This window comes from Pristiophorus japonicus, chromosome 5 (genome assembly GCF_044704955.1).
Source record: "Pristiophorus japonicus isolate sPriJap1 chromosome 5, sPriJap1.hap1, whole genome shotgun sequence".
NCBI classification, from domain to species: domain Eukaryota; kingdom Metazoa; phylum Chordata; class Chondrichthyes; family Pristiophoridae; genus Pristiophorus; species Pristiophorus japonicus.
Genome location: NC_091981.1, coordinates 227,096,479 through 227,117,405, shown reverse-complemented (window position 1 = coordinate 227,117,405; position 20,927 = coordinate 227,096,479). Strand labels below are relative to the sequence as shown.

Here is a 20,927-nt window from a genome sequence, read left to right as displayed (position 1 = left end):
GTACGTCACCATCCTCTGCCTGCTCCACAATGACATGCAGGCCGTGATCCTTACCAATGGATCCTTCACAGACCCAATCCACGTCTGGACCGGGGTCAAGTAGGGCTGCGTCATTGTCCCAACCTTCTTCTCAATCTTCCTCGCTGCCATGCTCCACCTCACAGTCAACAAGCTCCCCGCTGGAGTGGAACTAAACTACAGAACCAGTGAAGATTTTGTTCATGTGGACCAATTATTTCAAATCAATCGGTTCGGGGAAGACCAGGAGTCACCCTTACATGTTTTGTAAGGGTAGAACTGGTTTGGATGTTGGAAAATTCTTCTTTCCCCAGAAAATAGTAGTCCTGTGGAACAGGTTGTCGGCCCGTGCGGTGAGTGCTGATTTGCTATATTCCTTCAAGAAAGAGCTGTGCCTGTTTCTGGCAGAGGTGGAGATCACCTCATATAAGAGGTAGTTATCATGTAATGTAAATTCGGGTCTATGTGATCTCCTGGACTAGTTTGGATTACCTAAAGGAGTTGGAATGGATTGTGCCAGAATTTTTCACTAATTGGCTTGGGTTTTATCTGTTTTTTGCCTTGGCCAACAGATTACATGGCTCTTGGTGGGTGGGGAATTTCTATGTTATGATGCACTAGGTATTACAATTATATGGGACAGGCTCGATGGATCAGTGGGTCCTTCCTTGTCCATCAGTTTCATGTTTGTATGTTTTCGAAGCTGCCCTGCAATATAAGCAGTGCAGATCCAATGGGAAGGCTATAGGGTATGTCACATCTTCATCATCAAGTTCATATTATATCTTAAGGTTTTAGATGTATTATGTTTTTCTAATTCTGCAAAGCTCCTGTTATTGAGCACAATGATAGCTGTTATATGATTGAACGGTGCTCCATAATTAACAGTAAGCATTGGGGTTTCCAGCTGTGGATTGCTTGAATTTCACTGAAGCCAAAGGCAAACCCAAAGTTAAATTTCAAGTGCTTATCATTTCTTATTATTCTGTTTCTTTAGGGGCTTACTTGTTCTGATGATATAAATGAATGTCAGACCTTTGCTGGATCACCGCTAGCATGCCAGAATGGAGCAACATGTGTTAACACTGAAGGCAGTTATAGGTAATAGAACCTATCTTAGTCAAATGAGAGATATGTTAGAATTTTACTGTTACAAGTTATTATTGCCAAGTTACTTTGTTCAAAAAGCCAGAGAAATAGGATTACGGTTTCATTGAGTGGCATGGTGGCAGCCCCAAGTGTATTGGGCAACAAGCAATCTCCACCTGTTGATTAAACACAGAGGCAGCAGGCCAAGAAATTTAGGATTAGCACATGGGAAACATTTGTTTCAAAATGAATAATGAGCTGTCAATGCTGCTATATTATTTGTGTGAAGTTTTTTTGAATGCTGAATGAATATTTGATAATTTACCAACATGTTGAAAAATAAATATGCTCTTTGTTTTGAAGTCAGGTTGCAACAAGTTTCCCTTTTGTTCACATTGGGGCTGAACATGCGGCCCCTACAGGCATGTACGAGGAGCACACGTGCCCGTAGGGGTTCCGCAAGTTCCGGGTTTAGGCATGTATTGTGCATGCGCCTAAACCCGGAACTTGCGATCTGTCAAGAATCCTCTTGACTGATCGCACGCATCCGGAAGAAAAGGGCCTCCACGGGTTGTCTGCACAACCTCTGCCCAGCAAATGCCCATGAAATTCTTACGACTGATCGAAACAGGCGTAAGGCCTGCTTTTATCAATGTAAGACTTTTAAAGGACAGAAATATCAATTTTTTTCAATAATGTAAACATTTAAAAACCTGTGAAATAAGGTAAGTTTATTTTTAGACCCTTTAAAATATGTAAATCTATTTTTCAAAATTAAATTCCATTTTGGTTAATTTTAAATATGTGATTTTTTAAGAATTTATTTTAAATGTTTGTGTATTTTTTGGGGTATTCCTAGAGAACTCACTACAAGTGTGAATGGGAATACCCCTACATTGATTGGTTGGGCCGGCCCACGTGATCCCAGGAACCCGTGCGAAACGCCTACATCCCGGGAATACGTGGGCCTCTACACAGGCCTTCGCATTGATGCCCAGGACCACAAGTCTCCAAACCTCCCGGACCACCAGGTGGATTTGTAGATATTTTTCAGGTCGGAGGCATCCGCCCGTGGAAGCCTCCAACGGCAATTTCTAGACCAATGAGTGCCCACTCTTAGTTCATTGTGGTTTCTAACTAACAGTATAATCACAGTTAAATCAAGCCAGGATAGCAAAGTATTGTGAAGCATGCATATTAAGCTTGTATACCAAGGATATGACGTTGTGAAATAAAGATCCTACTAAACTTGTTTTTATTATTAATGATACTCTGCATTGTGTTATCCTCAGTTGTATCTGTACTCCAGAATGGTATGGTCCACATTGCATTTCCAAATATGATGATTGCCAAAGAGGCTCACAAGCGCTATGTGAACATGGCATCTGTATTGATTTAGACAGGGTGCAGCCAAACCAGGTAAAAATCCGTGGAAGCATTTGAGTCCTATTTAACAAAACAATTTATTCTAGCCTGGTACTCTGATTAAGTAGTTTCTAATATAACACTTGACCGAAGGTCATTAAGTAATTGTAGGTTGCAGATAGTGAGTGACACTATTATTCCTGGCCGAATGGAGATGATTGGAGAATTTCTGCGTCAATCATGCCTGGAGTGTCTGGAATTGATGTTACGCACATAGGGGAAGAAATTCAGTAATACCCTGTGTGGGGCGGTAACAAGCAGGAGACGTAGCGCCAGACGCCGAAGTCTCGCCCCGCTCTTCGGGAAATGGAGCGCATCCTTCCTGGGGCGGTAACGGGACAGATGCCTCAGCGGTGCTATGCACTGGGCAGAGCTGCCGCGTCCAAGAGGCCCTTCGCTCACTTAAAGGGAAAGGCCCATGCTGATGTCTCTACATAAGAAAAAGGGACCTACCTGAACCATTATGGAGCAGGGTTGCCGCGCGATCAGCCCAACACTCGAGCAGAGTTACCGGGCTGAGCGATCGCGGCCAGAACCCCCGCAAAGAAACCGGATCAGGAGCAGCAACAAAAAGGTAAGTTTGGTTTTCACTCAGCCACCTCGGCTTTAATTTTTGCCCCGGTAGCAGCCGGCTGCCCGGTACGCGTCCCCTTCAGCTGTGTGTGTTATCGCCCAGCAGTGTTGTAGTGGGTGAAAGTCAATTTCAGGGCTGGGGCAGTAACGGGGTGAAGCGTGTGGTGATGATGCCACGATCTCCAGGCGGAGGAGATCGGGGTGCAACGCCATAGCATCGCCGCTAAACTCCCACAGTTGTTAACAGCGGCGCGCCCGATCGATAGCTCATTTGTCCCCCCCATTCAGGAGGTGCAAATGCAACAACAACAACTTGATTTTATATAGCACCTTTAACGTAGCGAATCATCCCAAGGCGCTTCACAGGAGTATTATGAGATCAAACAATTTGACACCGAGCCGCATAAGTAGAAATTAATGCAGGTGACCAAAAGCTTGGTCAAAGAGGTAGATTTTAAGGAGCGTCTTGAAGGAGGAAAGATAGGTAGAGAGGCGGAGAGGTTTAGGCAGTGAGTTCCAGAGCTTGGGGTCCAGGCAACAGAAGGCACAGCCACCAATGGTTGAGCGATTATAATCAGGGATGCTCAGGAGGGCAAAATTAGAAGAGCGCAGACATCTCGGGGAGTTGTGGGACTGGAGGAGATTACAGAGATAGGAAAGGGTGAGGCCATGGAGGGATTTTAAAATAAGGATGAGAATTTTGAAATCGAGGCATTGCTAACTGGAAGCCAATGTAAGTCAGCGAGCACAGGGGTGATGGGTGAGCGGGACTTGGTGCGCGTTAGGATACAGGCAGCCAAGTTTTGGATCATCTCTAGTAGGTTAGAATGTGGAAGGCCAGCCAGGTGAATGTTGGAATAGTCAAATCTAGAGGTAACAAAGGCATGGATGAGGGTTTCACCAATGGATGATCTGAGGCAAGGGTGGAGACGGGCGATGTTACAGAGTTGTAAATAGGCGGTCTTAGTTATGCTGCGGATATGTGGTTGAAAGCTCATTTCAGGGTCAAATGTGATTGCGAACAGCCTGGTTCAGCATCAGACAGGTTGGGGAGAGAAATGGAGTCAGTGGCTAGGGAACGGAGTTTGTGGCGGGGACTGAAAACAATGGCTTCGGTCCTCCCAATATTCGATTGGAAAACATTTCTGCTCATCCAGAACTGGATGTTGGGCAAGCAGTCTGACAATTTAGAGACCATGGAGGGGTCGAGAGAAGTGGTAGTGAGGTAGAGCTTGGTGTCATCAGCATACATGTGAAAACTGATGCTGTGTTTTCAGAGTATGTCGCCAAGGGGCGATGGCTGATAAATAGGAGGGGGCCAAGGGGGCACCAGAGATAATAAAGTGGGGGCAGGAAGAGAAGCCGTTGCAGGTGATTCTCAGGCTACTGTTAGATAGGTAAGAATGGAACCAGGCAAGTGCAGTCCCACCCAGCTGGACGACAGTGGAGAGGCGTTGGAGAAGGATAGAGTGATTATCCCTGTCACAGGCTGCAGACAAGTCAAGAAGGACGCGGAGGGATAGTTTATCTTTGTCACAGTCATAAAGGATGTCATTTGTGACTTTGATGAGAGCCGTTTCGGTACTGTGGCAGGCACGGAATCCGGATTGGCGGGATTCAAACATGGAATTGCGGGAAAGATGGGCACGGATTTGGGAGGCGACAACACGTTCAAGCACTTGGGAGAGGAAAGGGAGGTTTGAGATGGGGCTGTAGTTTGCAAGGATGGAGGGTCGAGTGTTTTCTCCGCCGTAATTTTTATGTAGCTATCTTCCACTCACTGCATTTTGTTGGAGAAATTGCCCTGCTTTTATCGGGAGAAGTTGTTGCAGTTTTGATCATGAGTTCTGTTTGCTGCAGTTCATAGAGATTCTTTTTAAATAGACTCTGTAAACTGCTGTAGTGAGCTGTTCAAATAGACTCTGTTTGCTATGTAAATAGACTTTGTTTATTGTAAATTAAACTGTTTTCTATGCATTCTGCTGTAAGTCCTGCCCTGCCTTCAAATCATTGGCTGACACAGTTGTGTCTGTTGACACTCTGGTAGTTGTTGCATTTGTAGCTTTAATTGCAAACTTTTAATCATGCTCATTGGTTTTACTTGCTGTCCATTCACAGCCCAAGTACCAGTGTATCTGTGATGTTGGGTGGGCTCAGCCGCCTACAAGCCCAGCCTGCAGTTCTGATATTGATGAATGTAGTCTTCCTGCTCATCCATGCTCAATAAATCCTCCAGTCCAGTGCTTCAATTCGCTAGGCTCTTACTCTTGTGGCCAGTGCCCAGCAGGTAATACTTATCTGTTTATTTATTATATTAATTTTAATTTATTGTGATCAATCATGAGAAACTAATCAATATGACAAGTACATAGTTTCACTATGTCGCTCCTAATTCTAATTTGATTTAATGAATTAATTTATCTTATATTAGTTAGGTAATTAAAAAAAAAGAATTGGATAGATTGTTATGTGTTGCTAAAATGTCCACAGGCTGGGCAGGAAATGGACGCAGCTGCCAAGATATTAATGAGTGCGAGACAAATAATGGAGAATGCTCCCAGGCTCCAATAGTTCAGTGTCTTAATACAATGGGATCTTACCATTGTAATTTATGTCCACCAGATATGTAGCCCTGTTAAGATTAATTCAAGGCAATGTAGCAGTGAAAGGACTCTCATGTGCATGATTACGACATTGTTTCAAAACCCTGAAATTAATTTAAGCTTGTTTTTTAATCTTGAAAATTGCAATAATTAGCAATTGTTGTTAGGTTCCTGAGGAGTGCTATCATTGTAACAAGTACAAAACCGTATAAGTTTGATTTTATTTTGAATAAATATAACCAGTGTTATTTTCTAATTGGAAATTCATCACAGTTAAAATGTTGCATTTTGTTAGATTGACTTTTGGAATATTTGGAATAATACCCACTGCTATTTTTTAAACAAACTCCAAGAGCCTGCAACAGCAGCATCAATATATACTCCATAAGGACAAGTAGCAGGTCTACTCGATCTAATCTAATATTCTTTCGATGTAGTTTCAGTATTTATCCTCTTTAACTGTGTTTCTTTATATTCCCAATGTGAGTTGCACCTTACAGTCAATGTTTTGGGAACTTGATCTGTGTGCCTGTGTGCCAAGGGAAAGGGTGCATCATTAAATGGGGGAAGAAAAATCATCATCATCATAGGCAATCCGTCAAAATTGAGGAAGACTTGCTTCCACTCTAAAAGTGAGTTCTCAAGTGACTGTACAGTCCAATATGGGAGTTACAGTCTCTGTCACAGGTGGGACAGACAGTTGTTGAAGGAAAGGGTGGATGGGGAGTCTGGTTTGCCGCAGGCTCCTTCCGTTGCCTGCGTTTGTTTTCTGCATGCTCTCGGCGATGAGACTCAAGGTGCTCAGCGCACTCCCGGTTGCTCTTCCTCCACTTTGAGCGGTCTTGGGCCAGGGATTCCCAGGTGTCGGTGGGGGTGTTGCATTTTTTCAAGGACGTTTTGAGGGTGTCCTTGAAACATTCCCTCTGCCCACCTGGGACTTTATTGCCGTGTAGGAGTTACGAACAGAGCGCTTGCTTTGGGAGACTTGTGTCGGGCATGTGGATGATGTGGCCCGCCCAACGGAGCTACTCGAGTGTTGTCAGTGATTCGATGCTGGGGTTGCTGGTCTACAGGACTGTAGTGATACCCGCCCTCCTATATGGCTCAGAGAGGTGGAGAGTAGACACCTCAAAGCGCTGGAGAAATACCACCAACGCTGTCTCCGCAAGATCCTGCAAATCCCCTGGGAGGACAGGCACACCAACATCAGTGTTCTCGATCAGGGAAGGAAAAGTAGCACCATTAACTGAAGTGTTAAAGATTGACAGCATTAACTAAGGGAGTGGGAGAAAGAGTGCCAACATTAACAGGAGCAGGATCTGAAAATAACCCAACATTAACTGAGGGGTGGGGGTGTGGATGGGGTGGGGGAGTGCCATCATCAACTGAAGGGGAAAGAAAGTTGGATTAAATGAAGGAGTGAAGAAAGACTTAAAAAAAAATGTTTTTATGGTATGTTGGCGACACTGTCAACTTCATATTTATTGCCTTGTTGCCTTGAGAAGGTGACATTCGGCCTAAGAGCTGATGCCGAAATAGTACCACCAGTAACTAAGAGGGTCATAGTTTTCGCATTACCGAAGGGTGGAAAGAGTGGTCAGCTTGAACTAGAGAGTGGAGAGAAGAATAAGAATATTTTATAATCTTGAACCGTGAGTAAACAAGGTTAGTGAGTGTTGAGGTAACTATTAGGAAAATGATGCTGCAGTTGGTATGTTGAAAGTTTAAATATTTCTGTTTTACTTTAATAAAGATTAACTATCTTGCAGGTTTCTGCAGAAGTGACATGATAAAATAGTTCAGTTTAAGCTTTGCTACCAATAGGGTGAGAGGGAAGAACAGAAGAAGGTTTGCATGAAACCTGAGCCGGTGGCAGACCCTTTACTTCCCCATCTCTGGAGTGCTTTGGGATGTGTTTCTATGTTAACAGTACTATATAAATACAAGTTTTTGTTCTATCCCCAGTAATTTTAGGGCTGTTCAACATATGAGGTTAGAGGATGAATGTTAGAGTCCCCTACTCCCATGCATGTTCTTTCTCTTTTGTTATTGATCACCCTCCCTTTCAATCAGAGTAGAATAAATGAGAAGTTCCAATTGCAGTGCATGCCCTAATGTTGGACTCCAAATCTCACTGCAGCAGGTGGCATAGGTAAGTCTTCCTGTTGAAATGTAGCCACTACACTCGTGCTCTTCTGTGAGGTTCAGCTGTGATGTTCTGTCCCTGAATAGCTACATGCTGTAAGGCCTCCTGTACCATTGCCATCTTCGCCCTCTTCTTCAAGCCTTTGCAGATCTTTGCTGCCTTTCGAGCTGCTGCTGCTCCTTATTTGGGAAGTTAATGGTAAGCTCAAAGCATTCCCATGTTGAGTAATTGAGATGAGCAAATCCTGTGAAACAGTTCCTCTCCTCCACAAACTCATTCTGAAAAACTATTAAACAGAGAAACACTTGCCGAAACAGCCAAAAATTTGGCTCCAAAGCATCTTAGCAGCCTAAAAGAACTAACCAGACTTGCCTTGATGAGGAGAAGATCCCTTTAAATACCATTTGTGAAAACTGCTCACCGATTGTTCCCGCCATGATTTGCTGAGCAGGTTAAGTAGTGACATTGCAGGCCCTAAGCTCCAGAATCCCTCTCTAAACCTCTCCGCTTCCCTACCTCTCTTTCCTCCTTTAAGAAGCTTCTTAAACCTATCCCTTTGACCAATTTGGTCATCTGCCCTAATTTCCCATTATGTGGCTCGGTGTCAGATTTTGTTTTATAACAAGCACCTTGGGACGTTTTGCTATGTTAAAGGCGCTATATAAATACAAATTGTTGTTGTTGAACACACGAGCACCAATTTAACAAAAGGGCCCTGATTCAGGTGCATGACCCTTATTATCACATTTATATGATGCCTGCACTTGTTGCAGGCTACTGCTGTGGACGCCTATCGAGCGCCCATACCATTATGGCACTGCATGCACTTCTGACACAGAACGCCACGCTGCTGTATTGGTCTTTGTCGTGCCGTTTTGGATCCCAAACACATGTGAGAGATGCATTGCAATTTTTCCCTCATAATGTCATACAGCTAACCTTACTCATTGTACTTTATATTGTAGCGAATACAATTTTTTGGTACATGGAACATATTTGTTCTTAATTAAAATTCTTTGTAATTTACTCGTCTATTTGTATTGCAGGTTACCAGGGCGATGGGAAGGAGTGCACTCAGATTGATGTATGCTCTACGAATAATGGTGGATGTCATCACTTGGCATCATGTATATTCAATCCAGGTACAATACCGATTGTGTCATTAAACAGTCTGTACCTTTAATATCTAGAATGCATAATAAAGCCATATAACTGCTATTAGGTTGAGTCGTTCTAAAGATATGAAATGTGCATTTTTTAAGCTTATTGGTGGCAAACAATGAATTTTAAACTAGTGTATCTGCTGAGTTCTGCAACTGTAGTCAGGATAGCTTGCAAAATTACTAGACATAAGGAACATTGTTGCCCAAGGATGTTGTCCTGTATCCTTGGGCAACAATGTTCCCACTCTGCATAATTCCCAAGATGTCCCTTTTTAATGTCAGCAATATGTTGTTTCATGTGCACGTCAGTCTTTTAATATTTGGGTTTTTGAACTACAGAAGTAATTGAGGAAAATAGTTTACTTTACAACTTCTCAGTCTCAATCTCCAATAGCCCTGGTTATCCCGCATGGCCTTATGCTCTTCATCTTGGGCTCAATTTTCACCGAGCCCGATTTCTGGCATACCTGCCCGAGTTGTGCCGCTTCATTACGTGAGTAGATGCGCCAGGAAAAAATCTTTGTAGTTTCCCCGATGTTTGGCCTCTACTCTGCAGCTGCGCAGCGTGGCCAGTCGCCTCGGGGGCTGGAGCCTGCGGTCTGCGCTGAAAAAAGGAGTTGGGACTTCAGTGCGGTGGAAAAAAGTGACGTTCCTGACGTCTCTGAAATGGCTGCACATGCGTAGTAGCGCTCCGAGCTGTCTCCGGTCCTCGAGTGAGGTGCCTTCCTGGTCCGCTGCGGTGAGTACCCCCCACCTCCCCGAGCCTCTCCGGTGCCTTCCCACCGCTTGCTGTGTGGTCCCCACCCGATGCCGGCCAGTTTGCTCACACCCTCCCCCCCCCCCACTCCCTGAGCCTCTCTGGTAGTGAGTGAGTGCCGGTCCAGTTCCTCTCTGCTTCCCGCCCCTAGCCCAGGCCAAATGGCCTCCGATGTACTTACCTACGCTGATTTCTTTAACTCTCCACAAGGGTTTTCTCGAGTGGCCACATACACTGGCCTAAGAAGTAACTATTAGCTGACCAAAGTTGCCTAAATGGCCAGAACTGGCGTAGGTGGCTGGTAACACCCACTTTTGAGCAAAAAAATGTAGCTTAAAAAAAATTTAACTATGTCAGCTACACTGGTGCAAATTGATTGGGGATTTTTAAGCTAGACCAGAAAAAGCAGCCTACTCCAAAAAAAATGGAGCAAATACTGAGGAAAATTGAGCCCCTTGATGGTATCATATACCAGTTGCTGTTTTAGCCTATACATTTTACTTGGCCAACATTATATATCATGGTACAGACAAAGAAAATCAAACTACATTAAACAGAAAGCTACAGTGTACCATATTATCAAGAAATCATAGACTTAAAAGATTCTCCGGTTCCACTTTTACCATTATCCATCTTGTGGACATTTTTGCTAAGTATTTTGCTCTCTATCCCTAAATTGTCCCAATTTTATTGTTAACTCAAAGGAACCCAACCCTGAAATTGGAAATCCTACTTCTATGTCCCGCTTTTCATTAATTATAATCCCTCTGATAGGTACCAGTGTGCTTAATTCTATCCTGATTGATTAATTAATTAGTCAGTTTCTCTATCGAGCATGTGTCAGAGCCTTAAAAGGTTTTCTCACTCTCCTGAGCCACACTAATAATTTCATGTCATGCTGTTGTCAAGTAACTGAGCATGTCTGAGACCCGTTCTTCAGTGCGTCTTCACCATGCATTTCCTCATGCTAGTTGCCTCACACCCAACATATCACAGGTGCGCACACACACCGGTATTCCAATATCATGACATCAGATATAAGCCATCTTGGGCTTTCAGGTTATCTTATCAAAAGATTGGGAGTGTCTGGAGGTCTTTGCTTTTCTCTCCTTGCGTGATTACGATGTCTCGGGTTGTGACACAGGCTATCAATTGCAGATTTCTTATTATTCAGTATAGGCAAGGACACAAACATTTCCAAGAGAAAGCTATCAATTAACTATTGTTAACTAGACTTTCCTGACTTTCACTAGAATATACATTGAAGCAATATTGGTACCTTTTGGTGAATTTGTGTTACTCATGGATGCACTCTCACATCTTTTCCTAATCCCTTTAGATTGATTCCAATTTATCCATTATGACCTAAGAAAGTGATGTCGGAAAGATTTCTACTTGGTCGTGTAATTTTCCTGTTTCGATTTTATATCCGAACTCACTTCCTCTCATCCAATTTTACCCAACCCAATAATTACCATTCCATCTGATTCGTGAGCTCTGGAGGAACTTTACTGTTTAATCCAATATTATCATATCTTTAAACATAGACTAAACATTAACACTTGGTCCAAGTCATTACATTTTGTTTGTTTATTTTACTTAACTTTTATTTTTCAAAATAACCTGCTATATTGTGCTTGAGTCCATTTTATCATTTCAAAATGATCCTAAATCACAACACCCCCGCCCACCCCACGAGCAGTCTGTCTCAGAGGATAACAGTGAATTAATATTGAACCTTTGAGAGGCAAAGGGTGGGAAATTCGGTTGTGTAGCGCCTCAGTTAGTGGAGGGGTGGTAATGCATCTCAAATGGCTTATCGCCCATCCACGCAGGTTGTAGCGCCCCGCCCCACCACAAAATTTCTTTCAGGTTTACCGGCGGCGCAAATCGCTACCGCCTCGCCGTGTAACTTCAATTAGATCATAACGTCAGTATGCGTGCAACAACTTGCGAGCACTCGCTCGCAAAATTAGGTGTCTCCGCCTCATTTCACATCCGCCACTGAACACGCGGAGAAACCAGGTGGCCCCAACTTCTTTAGGCGATACCTGGAGTCTATTTGAAGGGAGGAGCAACCGGATTAATTGGAGGTTAAAGTGAGTGCAATGTTTCGACAGAGCACGGTGCGTGAACCTCTTACATGGCAGCAACAGATTTATCTGACCTTACAAGTTCCTAACAACTTGAGTTTGAGAGTTAAATGGGTGCATTACTAGCACGCCAGCATCACCTTCTACATGCTCTTGTTAAGCGGCATCGATAGAAGGGCTGTTGGCCATGTCAGGCCACAACTGAGGAGACATCAAGACAGGAGGCTATAGCCCCCAAGGGTTTACCGGGAGCAATGCTCATACCTCGACATGTCGGAGGAGCAGTGTGTCAGAAGACTGCGCTTCCAATAGGAGATACTCACAGAGACATGCCATCAGCTACAGGCAGACCCACAGCCTGACATCGGCACCAGGACTGCGCTGCCCATCCCAGTAAAGGTCACTGTGGCGCTGACCTTCCATGCCTCCGGCTCCTTCCAGGCTTTATTAGGGGACAAATGTAGCGGCTCTCAATTCGCTGCATCTGCGACATGACAGACGGAGAATGGACTTCATCACATTCCCAATGAGCAGGGATGAACAGATGAGCTGGCATGTGGGTTTGCCAGGATAGCATGTGTCCCGATGGTTCAAGGAGCCATTGACTGCACACACATGGCCTTGCGAGCACCATTCCAGAATGCCGAGGTCTTCCGAAACAGAAAGGGATACCACTCCCTGACCACACGCAGCGCATCCTCGCAGTGAATGCCCGCTAGCCTGGCAACGCACATGATGCTTTCATCCTGCGTGAGAGCACGGTGCCACGAATGTTTCAGCCACCAAGGGAAGGGACAAAGGATACTGCCCAGCCACCTAGATAATGACCCCCCTCCGCAACCCCACCACCCAAGCGGAGCAATGCTCCAATGACAGCTATGCGGTTACCCGCAACACCATCGAGCAGACAATAGGATGCTGAAGCAGCGTTTCCGATGCCTAGACCGTTCTGGAGGCAGCCTTCAATACTGCCCTCAACAGGTGTCACTACTTATTATGGTGTGCTGTATGCTGCACAAATTGGCCAGGCAAGAGGAGGAAGAGGAGCCTGGCAAGGCCCCAAATGGCCAGCCACACGAACAGGAAGAGGAGGAGCAGCAGGCATGGAGGAGGCACCGTGGCAATGCTGCCAGTGCAAGTGCCACACATCAGGGGCTCATAATGCATCGCTTCTCTTGAATGGAGGAAGCTGACGGATGCAGATGATATGTACAACGATCATGACACAGCTCGGTGAAATTACACATTAATATACAAGACAGGAATGCAAACGGTCAAATTAATATTTTGTTAATGGCATCAGAAGTCTCACCTCAAACATCACACCAACAACCTCTCATTAGGAACAAAGAACAAACATAACAAATGCCCTTGAAACAGCATAACACACAATCAACTTCAGCAATAAGTGTACAAACGCCTCTGCCATTTATAATTCCACACCAGCTTCCATGTGCCATATTAGGCCCAGAGCCAAACACCAATAGCAAGCGTCAAACAACAGCAATGAGATATTTACAATGATATTTACAGGATGAGGACATCTGTCCATGGTGAGCAAAGCCTTTACTGAGATTTGCTCAGCAATTTCCCACCCCTTTCCTTAATCCCCCTCCCATGCCTACTGCTCCTCCTTAATGGAGCCACAGTACCTGTAACAAGGCTGTTTGAGGGCTGCTGTGTCTGTAAGGCAGATACTACAGACAACCTAGCAGGATGCCCTGGACCAGCTCTGGGCCTGGAAGGCTGGGCTACGGACTACACTGCCTCAACATCAGTGGCTCCAGCCTCATGTGGCTAGGGTGCAGACCCTGGCAGGTGCAAAGGCGGAGTGGCAGTGGTGGAAGCCGGAATGCTGTAATCTTGAGCAAGAACAGCACCTTCCATTTCCAACAGCCCACTGCCACTCACACGGGGCAGAGCCTCAGCAACCGGAGCCTCAGCATTTGACACTAGTGTCCTCAACTCCATCCCGCAGCATGCTACCCGCCACCATCTCAGCACAACCCCAGCCCGGCACGAGGTAGAAAAGGCCATCTGTCAGCTGATGAATAACAAGGCAACAGGAGCAGATGGAATTCCCGCCGAAGCACTAAAGCATGGTGGAGAAGCACTATTGGCATGAATACATGACCTAATTTCTTTTATCTGGAAGGGGGAGAGCATGCCAGGAGATCTCAGAGATGCCGTAATCATGACCATCTTCAAAAAAAGGGACAAGTCCGATTGCGGTAACTATAGAGGAATCTCCCTGCTGTCGGCCATAGGGAACGTCATTGCAAGAATCCTCCTCAATCGTCTTCTCCCTGTGGCTGAAGAGCTTCTCTCAGAGTCGCAATGTGGATTCCGTCCACTAAGGGGTACAACGGACATAAGAACATAACATAAGAAATAGGAACAGGAGTAGGCTATACGGCACCTCGAGCTTGCTCTGCAATTCAGTAAGATCATGGCTGATCTGATCATGGACTCAGCTCCACTTCCCCGCCCGCTCCCCATAATACCTTATTCCCTTATCGTTTAAGAAACTGTCTATTTCTGTCAAATTTATTCAATGTCCCAGCTTCCACAGCTCTCTGAGGCAGCGAATTCCACAAATTTACAAACCTCTGAGAGAAGAAATTTCTCCTCATTTCTGTTTTAAATGGGTGGTCCCTTATTCTAAGATCATGCCCTCTAGTTCTAGTCTCCCCCATCAGTGGAAACATCCTCTCTGTATCCACCCTGTCAAGCCCCCTCATCATCTTATACGTTTCAATAAGATTACCTCTCATTCTTCTGAACTCCAATGAGTAGAGGCCCAAGCTACTCAACCTTTCCTCATAGGTCAACCACCTCATCCCCGGAATCAACCTAGTGAACCTTCTCTGAACTGCCTCCAAAGCAAATATAGAAACATAGAAAATAGGTGCAGGAGTAGGCCATTCGGCCCTTCGAGCCTGCACCACCATTCAATAAGATCATTGCTGATCATTCACCTCAGTACCCCTTTCCTGCTTTCTCTCCATACCCCTTGATCCCTTTAGCCATAAGGGCCATATCTAACACTCTCTTGAATATATCCAATGAACTAGCATCAACAACTCTCTGTGGTAGGGAATTCCACAGGTTAACAACTCTCTGAATGAAGAAGTTTCTCCTCATCTCGGTCCTAAAAGGTCTCTTATCCTTAGACTGTGACCCTTAGTTCTGGACCCGCAACATCGGGAACATTCTTCCTGCCTCTAACCTGTCCAATCCCGTCAGAATTTTATATGTTTCTATGAGATCCCCTCTCATTCTTCTAAATTCCAGTGGATACAAGCCCAGTTGGTCCAGTCTCTCCTCATATGTCAGTCCTGCCATCCCGGGAATCAATCTGGTGAACGTTCGCTGTACTCCCTCAATAGCAAGAACACCCTTCTTCAGATTAGGAGACCAAAACTGAACACAATATTCCAGGTGAGGCCTCACCAAGGCCCTGTACAACTGCAGTAAGACTTCAATGCTCCTATACTCAAATCCTCTAGCTATGAAGACCAACATGCCATTTGCCTTCTTCACTGCCTGCTGCACCTGCATGCCAACTTTCAATGACTGATGTACCATGACACCCAGGTCTCGCTGCACCTCCCCTTTTCCTAATCTGCCGCCATTCAGATAATATTCTGCCTTCATGTTTTTGCCACCAAAGTGGTTAACCTCACATTTATTCACATCATACTGCATCTGCCATACATTTGCCCACTCACCTAACCTGTCCAAGTCACCCTGCAGCCTCTTAGCATCCTCCTCACAGCTCACACCGCTACCCAGCTTAGTGTCATCTGCAAACTTGGAGATATTACTCTCAATTCCTTTATCTAAATCATTGATGTATATTGTAAATAGCTGGGGTCCCAGCACTGAACCTTGTGGCACCCCACTAGTCACTGCCTGCCATTCTGAAAAGGACCTGTTTATCCTGACTCTCTGCTTCCTGTCTGCCAACCAATTCTCTTTTGAAAGTCCAAATACACCACATCCACTGGTTCTCCCTTGTCCACTCTACTAGTTATATCCTCAAAAAATTCTCGAAGATTTGTCAAGCATGATTTCCTTTTCATAAATCCATGCTGACTTGGACCGATCCTATCACTGCTTTCCAAATGCGCTGCTATTTCATCTTTAATAATTGATTCCAACATTTTCCCCACTACTGATGTCAGGCTAACTGGTCTATAATTCCCTGTTTTCTCTCTCCCTCCTTTTTAAAAAGTGGTGTTGCATTAGCTACCCTCCAGCCCATAGGAACTGATCCAGAGTCGGTAGACTGTTGGAAAATGATCACCAATGCATCCATTATTTCTTGGGCCACTTCCTTAAGTACTCTGGGATGCAGACTATCAGGCCCTGCCGATTTTTCGGCCTTCAATCCCATCAATTTACCTAACACAATATCCTGACGAATAAGGATTTCCTTCAGTTCCTCCTTCTCACTAGAACCTCGGTCCCCTAGTATTTCCGGAACGTTATTTGTGTCTTCCTTCGTGAAGACAGAACCAAAGTATTTGTTCAATTGGTCTACCATTTCATTGTTCCCGATTATAAATTCACCTGATTCTGACTGCAAGGGACCTACGTTTGTCTTCAATAATCTTTTTCTCTTCACATATTTATAGAATCTTTTGCAGTCAGTTTTTATGTTCCCAGCAAGCTTCCTCTCATACTCTACTTTCCCCCTTCTAATTAAACCCTTAGTCCTCCTCTGCTGAATTCTAAATTTCTCCCAGTCCTCAGGTATATCCTTTTGTAAATATGGAAACCAAAACTGCATGCAATATTCCAGGTATGGCCTCACCAATACATTATATAGCTGTAGCAAGACTACCCTGCTTTTATACTCCATCCCCTTTGCAATAAAGGCCAAGATACTGTTAAGTATGGAAGAACTCCACAAGACTGAGTACTGTGAGCTAAAACTGATGTGACCTTATTCTCTTTAATACAACTCCAGAGTGCCTATGCAGCATGGCAGACAACCTTTTACACTCCCTTGCACGAGGTGTGCAGGTGATCCTTGGGCCTCCAACAGTTGCACCCTCTGGTGGCAAGTCTTACACAGTTACAATGTTTACATACATAACATCACTCCCCCCCCCCCACCCACAAAGTTTTTGATACAAATTATTTACAAGTTGAGATGATCCGGGGCCCTACGCTTCCTGGTTGATCGTCTGAGTTCAAACTCTCGCATGGATGAGTTGGTCAGACCATTGCAGCACTGTGGCGCGGCTGGTCTGACAGGACTGTTGGGAATGGTGGGTTCATCCTCTTGATTGACAGCGAGGCCGATTGCTGGTTGGGTGTGTGTTGGTGGATCGATGACGGTGATGTCCTCTTCAGGTTGTTCCCTTGATATACCACAGTGGGACAGGTATGGAGTGTCTCCTGCAAGTGCACCCCTGGTGGTAAGGTATGCTTATTGTTACAGGTCATATCCAGTTACAGTCATGTATAGCATGGTAAGATACAGTTATATACAGTAATGTGAGATACATGACATCCACAAGGCAGCAGGACTCCAGCTTGTGAAATCAGAGCAATTGAGAGGTGGACAAATTCTTAAATTTTCTTTCATCTGGCATCAGTTAATTGGTGGCTCGGATGTCCATTTTGTTTCTTTACACCAGCCGCATTCCAAATTTCTCAATTTAGAATGCATGCGTACCACCAACCAGCACAGGTCAAAATATTTAAAATTATAATTATACAGCAGCTTTATTGGGGCTGATTGTGACGTGAGCACCGCATGCATCTTATACTGCAGTGACCAGTAGCTGACAGATCTGAGTTACTTGTTTGCTGTGCATCATTGTAAGTTATAGTGAATTCAGCGACAGGTTATCTGTGCATGCAAGCAGCTATTATTTAATGTTAGGGAAAGTGCATGCTTCCATCCGCACTTTGCTAACATTAAAAACATTGAAAAATAAAAGTATGAAGAGTGCAGAGGATCAATAGGGAGCTGGCCACATTTAAAATGTGTTTTTACATTGGCATGCGCAGTGCATACTGTGGTCAGTTTTCTTAGGCAAAGTGCTAAACTAGCGGTTCTTATCTGGAGGCTGGCACCCAAAAGGCAACCTACCACCCAAAGGCTCACTAGATTGATTCCTGGGATGAGAGGGTTATCGTATGAGAAGAGATTGAGTAGATTGGGCCTGGAGTTTAGAAGAATGAGAGGTGATCTCTGTTATGTATGCAATAAAGGTTCAAACTGAGTACTGTTTAACTAAGCAAGGTACAACCTTGGCTCTGCTTTATTTTGGCCAAAGTGCCCGACTCTCAAAATGGCTGGCCTTTTAAACTGGAGCAGCATCATGTGCGTGCTGCTCAGTGGCCTCCAACAAAGACGCCAACTGGTGGCTACAAACAGAATGTACATACATGACAATCTCATTGAAACATATATGATTCTGAGAGGGCTTGACAGAGTAGATGCTGAGAAGCTGTTTCCCTTGGCTGGAGAGACTAGAAGTCAGGGAAATGGGGGAGAAATTCAGGTCATTTGTGCAAACAACTTTGCAACCAGGCGGGGCGCCGCTAATGACTTGCGCTAAATTTGGCGGGAGATTAGCGGCAGTGGTAACAATAGAGCGCCCCGCTAGCTGCAGTGGCAATGCTGACATCATCACTGTGCACAGCGCCCCATTAGCACCCCGGTCCCTAAATTGGGCATCGCCCCCTGAAACTGTGCCAGGCAAAGACAGCGACAGCTTCCGAGAACATGTACTGGGTGGCCGGCAGCTAGCGAGATGTAAGTTAAAGGGTAGATGGGCTGCTGTTGGTAAAGAAAAATGGCCAGTTTTCTTGTGTGCCCCATTGCCGCTTTGGATACGGGGTCCGTACTCTACTTGAGTGCCAGGCTGTTGGCGTGGCACCCCCACTCCCTGTTAGGCCAGGTAGGACTCTTTGTTTCCTGCAGAGTATGCAGCTTGGGCCCTTCCCTTTATGCGGCAATACTATGCGGCCCAGTGTGTAGCGTTGCTGAGCTGTGCGCCCCGCTCCCGAGCCATGCACTCCGTTACTGCCTCAGAAAGGAAATTGAGCACTTGATTTAGCACTCCGCTTCCTTTCGGGGGCGGTAACCTCAATTTCTCGCCAGAGGCAAGGCCTCTGTGCCTGGCACAAAGTCACGCGCCTTGCAAGTGTTACCACCCCCAAACAGGACACTACTGAATGTTTAGCCCATAGGATCAGGATGGGGGTCTCGCATTTAGAACTGAGATGAGGAAAAAAAATTTCACTCAGAGGGTTGTGAAACTTTGGTATTCTCTACCCCAAAGGGCTGTGTATTCAATGCTGAGATAGAGTTTTGGACTAGAAGAGAATCAAGGGATATGGAGATCGGGCGGGAAATTGGAGTTGAGGTCGAAAATCAGCCATGATCAAAGGGCCGTATAGCCATCTACTGCTCCCATTTCTTATGTTCTTAAGGCAAGTTAAACATTTTTTATTTGCCTTAATGGGGAATCAGAAGGAGCAGGAGTGCACTTCCCTATTCCACATTAAAACTGCAAGCCTCAGCTCGGTCCCTCCTCAGACTTACCTAAGGATCTCGGTACCTCAGCCTGCCAAATTCAGTTCCATAGCCCCCCACTCCCCATGCCTCCTGCTGTTCCTGGTGAGTGACTACCGCCCACCATGCGCCAATACTATCCTAATGAGAACAGCTTTATATAGTCATACTCACAGAATCATAACTATTGGCTAACATCCCAGACTCCTACATGTCCTGTCCCACCAGAGGTGGAGACAGAGTCGTATTGTCTGGTGGGTGAGGGGAAGGGCCTGGCCTCGTCTTGGGCCTCCTAACATTGACTCCTATCCAAAAACGGAGAAGTCACGAAGTCTCATGGCTTCAGATCAAACATGTGCACGGAAACCTATTGCTGATTATTACCTATCGTCCTCCCTCAGCCAATTGTTATACATTTCTCTTCAATAACATACTCCTCCATGTTTAACACCCTTTAGAAGAAGCACTTTGGTGAGCAAATGCACAGAATATACTCTCATAGAATCATAGAAAATTGCAACACAGAAGGAGGCCATTCAGGCCATTGTGTCTGTGCCAGTCAAAAGAGAGTTACCCAGCCTAATCCCACCTTCCAGCACTAGGTCCATAGCCCTGTAGATTACACCTCTTTAAGTGCACATCCAAGTATCTTTTAAATGTGATGAGCGTTTCTGTCTCTACCACCCTTTCAGGCAGTGAGTTCCAGACTCCCACCACCCTCTGAGTGAAGACGTGTTTCCTCATCTCCCCTCTAATCCTTAATACTTGCCACCATGGAGCGTGACTGTTGGAGTCCTAATGGTCACCTACACACGTGCAGGGCCAGTATAAAAGGTTGGCTGCCATGTTGTTTAGACACTCTGGAGTTGTAATAAAGAAGACTAAGGTCACACTAAGCTGAGCTCACAGTACTCAGCCTCGTGGAGTTCTTCTATACACAACAATGGGCAACGAGTAACAGAATATGAACCTTCATGCAACCATGGCTGCCGTTGGAATATTAGAGAGATTCATAGAGGATGATGGTTGGGAAGCTTTCGTAGAACATCTCAACCAGTTCTTTGTGGTCAACAAACTGGAAGGAGACACTAACACAGCCAAGCACAGGGCGGTTCTCCTCACCATCTGTGGGCCTAAAATATACAGCCTCATCAAGAATCTGCTTGCACCGACAAAACCAACGGAGAAGGAATATACAGAGTTGTGCTCGCTGGTTCGGGACCACATCAAGCCGAAGGAGAGTATCCTCATGGCCAGATATCGTTTTTACACGCACCATCGCTCTGGGGGCCAGGATGTGGCGGGTTATGTCGCCGACCTGAGACGCCTCGCGGGACCTTGCGATTTTGGAGCTGCGTTGGGGCAAATGCTTTGGTACTTTTTCATGCTGGGCATCAGCCACGAGGTCATTCTTCAAAAGCTGCTGGCTGCCGAAACCCTACACCTGAGCAGGGTCATCGCGATCACACAGGCATGCATGGCCACGGACGATAACACCAAACATCGAAGCTCACTGGCAA

At 45.3% G+C, this 20,927-nt stretch overlaps 1 protein-coding gene across 1 annotated transcript in view; it reads left to right on the top strand.

The window, feature by feature from the left end:
* cubn (cubilin (intrinsic factor-cobalamin receptor)) overlaps window positions 1-20,927 on the top strand; it is a 457,745-nt gene that overhangs the window by 40,460 nt on the left and 396,358 nt on the right. The window contains exons 6-9 of the mRNA XM_070880231.1: window positions 1,016-1,119; window positions 2,400-2,526; window positions 5,224-5,392; window positions 8,901-8,996. Of these exons, the coding sequence (XP_070736332.1) occupies window positions 1,016-1,119; window positions 2,400-2,526; window positions 5,224-5,392; window positions 8,901-8,996 (496 nt within the window). The remainder of the gene's footprint in view (window positions 1-1,015; window positions 1,120-2,399; window positions 2,527-5,223; window positions 5,393-8,900; window positions 8,997-20,927) is intronic.